Genomic DNA, 4,624 nt, shown 5'->3' on the forward strand with positions numbered 1-4,624 from the left:
ATGAAGAAAAACTTTAATATAAGTTTAACATGACAGCAAATGTACAACGTTTCGACAAGGCTTTGTCATCATCATTTGAAAAGAGAAATGTTACTTCTTTGTTTTCTTTTTGCAGCTGAGCAAGTCTTTAAATCTGTGGCTTCTCAGTGACAGGTTAGGTTAAAGAAACATAGTCGAGAGGGAGGGAGCACTGAACCATTGATCTGTTTCTGTCGGGGGACTGTATGAGTAAAACCTAAATGAGCTGTGTATAATGACAAACCTACGTAACAAACTCTCATTGAAGTACAGAGAAACTGATGGAGAATTTAATACTTTTACTGTTTCTTATTGGGACAAAAAGAATAAGAATAAAAACTGGAATGATTCCAGTTTTTTTTCGGATGTCTTGTAACCCTAAGCATGGCTCATTGGTTAATGTTCTGGACTATGAAAATGAGGTTCCGTGGTTCACATTTCAGTACAATGGATGCGTTATAGTCAGACTAGTCCAAGGGTTGGAGGAAGCTAAGGTGGATTAGCTGTCTTAACAATATTACCAATTATACTACAAGTAGTAATAATGATATTACTCTGGTATCTAAAGTCTCTAGATGTGACAATATAATTTCCTGTTAGCACAAATTGTGGTATCTGAAAGACCACAAATTTTTGAGTCCATACATTTGACATGGGTGTCAAACACCGGTTAATTATTTAACTCATTATTTTAAAGTCTTAAAGGTGACTCGTTGGATTCTTTAGAACTTCTTAATTTAATTTCATTGAAACGTTTCTGTAAGACAAAAACAATTATGAACATACTTAAAAAACAATTTATACAGCGTTTGAAACGAAGTCCACATGGCATCCATCGGTGCTAACCACACAACAACAACAGAAAGGAAATGTCTAAGTGGTTTTTTTTCATGCTAATTGTTTACTTGGACATAGCTGTCTGGTTCTTGATTTCCTGAATTAACTATTCAATTTAAATATTATAATCTCAAAATAAATCTAAGTAAACTAGACTACAGCAAAAAAATAATTCTCTCAACTTCAGCGCCAGTTTTACATCAATACCATGTTTCCTTCCAGGATAAAAACAGTATTCCAAAATAATATTATGCAGGAAATACACAAAATTATAAAGACAACGTACAAAATATGAACAGTTTGACAATAACAGAAATATTATACTTGATGAAAATTTTAAATAACAGTACTTAAAAAACTTCATGCAACAAAGTTCTTACCAAAATACAAAACCTAGGAGACTAAGTACGAAAAAAAAACAAAAGAGGGATGGATAATAGATCACCTCCTGGTGAATATGTTTACGAGCAGTAACACATGACTTATAAGATTAATAGCAGAATTGTTGATCTCTTGATTACTTTTTACTGTTCTTCATATAAAAGTAGATTTAACAGTATTTCTAAATACAATATTGCACAATTAACACTTCAACAATAAAGGCACTTCAATTTGGATACAGGTTAACAGGGGCACTTGATACCGTACTTAACAATTATAATAGGTGTTTGAAAAGTTTATCACACCGTAGTGCTTTAAGTGCTTCGAAACAAGATGTAATATTTGTCAATTAGACAAAAAAATTAATTATGAAAAAAATGGTTAAAGAATTAAAAAAAAAAGACTGGCCCAATATCTGAGCTGATGGTTATATAAACTACTTACACCAATAGTTTGCCGTGATAAAAACATGCTTGTTTCAACCGTGAACACTTTGAATCAGAACTGATACTAATTGCATCTTGTAATCTGGTCAATATCTATCTTAATATGTTTGGTCACTCTTATCCAGGGGTGGAAGTGCAGAGAGGGGAAGAAAGATGTGCTTTTATTGTACTTTTATCATTTCCTCACTCTTCAACTAATTCATTGTTTTTGACATCAGAACATACCACTGGATTTTTAGGGTTACCATCTTCTCTAGGAGAAGTAACTAGTGTGTCTGTTATACAAGAGGAGACTCGTGTGACTTCATCATTACACTTTTGTTTCTCATGATTTTCACTAGATGAAACTCGATTCTCGTGAGCACAAGTCTTTCCTGTACATGAAACTGAAGTGTTTTCATTATCAACAACCTCCACAACAGATGAAACTTGGGTGGCTTCAAGAGGAGTATGCAGTTCTGTAACAGATGGAACTGGCGTACTCTCAACCTCGCCGATTTCTGAACGTTTATATGGAAACATGCCTTGAAGTTCACCATTCTTCACATCACCATTGTCTGGGTCATCTCGAGAGCTATTGTTTATTGTATTACAAGATACCGATGAATCTTGATTACTGATCACAACACCAGAAGGCTCTGTGGGAACTGGTGGCGTTGTTACGATATTGTTTGTTTTACAAGAAGTCTGTGGCTTGTCTTGAATAGTTTCCTCCTTGGAGATGGAATTATGTAACTCTTTCTTCACTTGTGACAAGCAGGGTTTACAAGCTGAAGAAACAGAGACTGGTGGTTTGATAGTTGTACAGTACGAATAGGTGGCATCATTGAGAGAGCACAGCAGAGGCAGGATCTAAAAAGAGTCAAAAAAGTAAACTAAATCTTTTTGTTTCAATCCACAATACTAAGTAATGACCAGTAATACAGTATTAGATGACAGTTTTACTTATTTGTACAAATATTGATCTTATAAAACAATATAACTAAAATACAATTTCTAAATATTTCCTTAGTGAAAAACCTAGTAAGTTATATGGTTATCTTTTTGTATTTTAGTGTCAAACTATATTATATCTATTCTCCTTTTTACATAAAGAATTACTCACATTTTCAATGCCGATAACTTCACATTCTTCAATCATGGATTCCATCTCCAGTTGCTTCATCAGCTCATAGAGTTTACGGGCTTTACGAGCTTCATTTTGTTCTATTATTGTACATAACCTCTCTGTAAGCTCTTCCTTCTGCTCCATCTTTTTAAACAGATCAAGTTTGGCTTCAACAAACTCTTTCTCTGCCTTATCGTAACGCTTCCTAATAACCAAAATCATGAAATAAAACAAAACACTTGAGTACAAGACTACTAGATGTCAGTTATTTGTCTGAAATTTATTAACTATCAATGAAATGGTTCATTTCAACTTACCAAACTTTATATTCTGTATCAAACAACAAATGAACTTAACAAGTAAGTTTAAACATAAGAAAGAGAGAGTGTGTTTTGTTTTGGAATTTCGCACAAAAGCTACACGAGGGCTATATGCACTAGCCGTCCTTAAGTTAGCAGTGTAAAACTAGAGGGAAGGCAGCTAGTCATCACCACCCACCACCAACTCTTGGGTTACTCTTTTACCAACAAATAGTGGGATTGACCATCACACTATAACACCCCCATGGCTGAAAGGGCAAGATGAATACAACAAATATATCCACAATTCACAAAACTGAATGTCAGTTCTTTAAAGAGACTAGAGAAGAAAGTCAAGATGTCAGAACACACGACTGATATCCAAGTCCCACTTTTTATACATTCTAGATCCAAAAATAAAAAGCAAGGACAAAAGTACAGCTAGAACAACTGCTCCTTTGGAATTTTTTTTTTTTACTATTAGAAACGGGAAGATCAAATATTTCATTATCTAATCTAAAGCCTGTATTTGAGTTTATAAGTAATGAAATTTAAATAAAGTTTCTGTTTTACATCCTAAATACGACTCCTCACAAAGTACTTCGAAGAGCGATTACTACTTACTGAGCATCTTAATTGGAATTTCTATTATCCAAACTTGGTGTTACTCTGCTCTCGGTTTTATCTAACGTTTATAATCGATGGAATTCAAATAATGTTTCTGTTTTACATCCTAAATACGACTCCTCACAAAGTACTTCGAAGAGCGATTACTACTTACTGAGCTTCGTAAAATTCTATACTTGCAGTTTCAATTTGGTCACGAAGAACAGACACATCAACACTAAGCACAGAATCCAGATGGCTTAGTTCTTCCTGGATATTTGACAGCTTCTTGGCTTCAGCCTGGGTTCTTTTCTTTCTGTATTTCATAAATTCCAGAAATTAAAAAGCTTATACAAGTAAACTCCAGAGTATTTCCTATAAATACTTGTCTATTTTGTTTAAAAAAAACAATGTTTTAGTTCTATTAAGAACTTTGTAATTATAACAGTGTATTCACTCCTTTCTAATAAACTGTAAAATCTTATATAAAGATATCTAGAATAATACTTACAAGTACTTAACTATTTCAATTATAACAGTGTTCACATTCAAAGTAGTTTAATTAAGCTGAAACCTCAGGCCATTATTCATCAAATCTAATTCTATATGGAAAATACATTCACAAGAAACGCAGGTTTTCTGGCTAAATTCTACGAAATGTTTACCAGTTATGAATATACACACAAGCTTTTGATGTCCACTAGAGACACGAGTTAAAGGTTGCCAGCAATGTTAACTACACCAGTTTTAATGTAATGTGTTTACATTAACATTTCACATGGAGAAAACACTTAAATGTTTAGTTATTATACACATACTAACAATGATAAAGTTGTGTTGTATTCTGAGTAAAGCTGCATGAGAGATATCCACACTAGCTGTTCCTAATTTTGATATACTAAAGGGACTACTTGTAGTATAATTGGTAA

General features: G+C 33.3%; 1 protein-coding gene across 1 annotated transcript in view; it reads right to left on the reverse strand.

The window, feature by feature from the left end:
* Positions 1–541: 541 nt before the first annotated feature.
* LOC106457577 (RAB6-interacting golgin-like) overlaps positions 542–4,624 on the reverse strand; it is a 9,869-nt gene continuing 5,786 nt past the window's right edge. The window contains exons 4-6 of the mRNA XM_013917014.2: positions 3,871–4,011; positions 2,788–2,995; positions 542–2,534 (exon numbers count right to left, since the gene is read on the reverse strand). Of these exons, the coding sequence (XP_013772468.1) occupies positions 1,866–2,534; positions 2,788–2,995; positions 3,871–4,011 (1,018 nt within the window). The 3' untranslated portion in view covers positions 542–1,865. The remainder of the gene's footprint in view (positions 2,535–2,787; positions 2,996–3,870; positions 4,012–4,624) is intronic.

Source organism: Limulus polyphemus, unplaced genomic scaffold, assembly GCF_000517525.1.
Source record: "Limulus polyphemus unplaced genomic scaffold, Limulus_polyphemus-2.1.2 Scaffold348, whole genome shotgun sequence".
Lineage (NCBI taxonomy): Eukaryota > Metazoa > Arthropoda > Merostomata > Xiphosura > Limulidae > Limulus > Limulus polyphemus.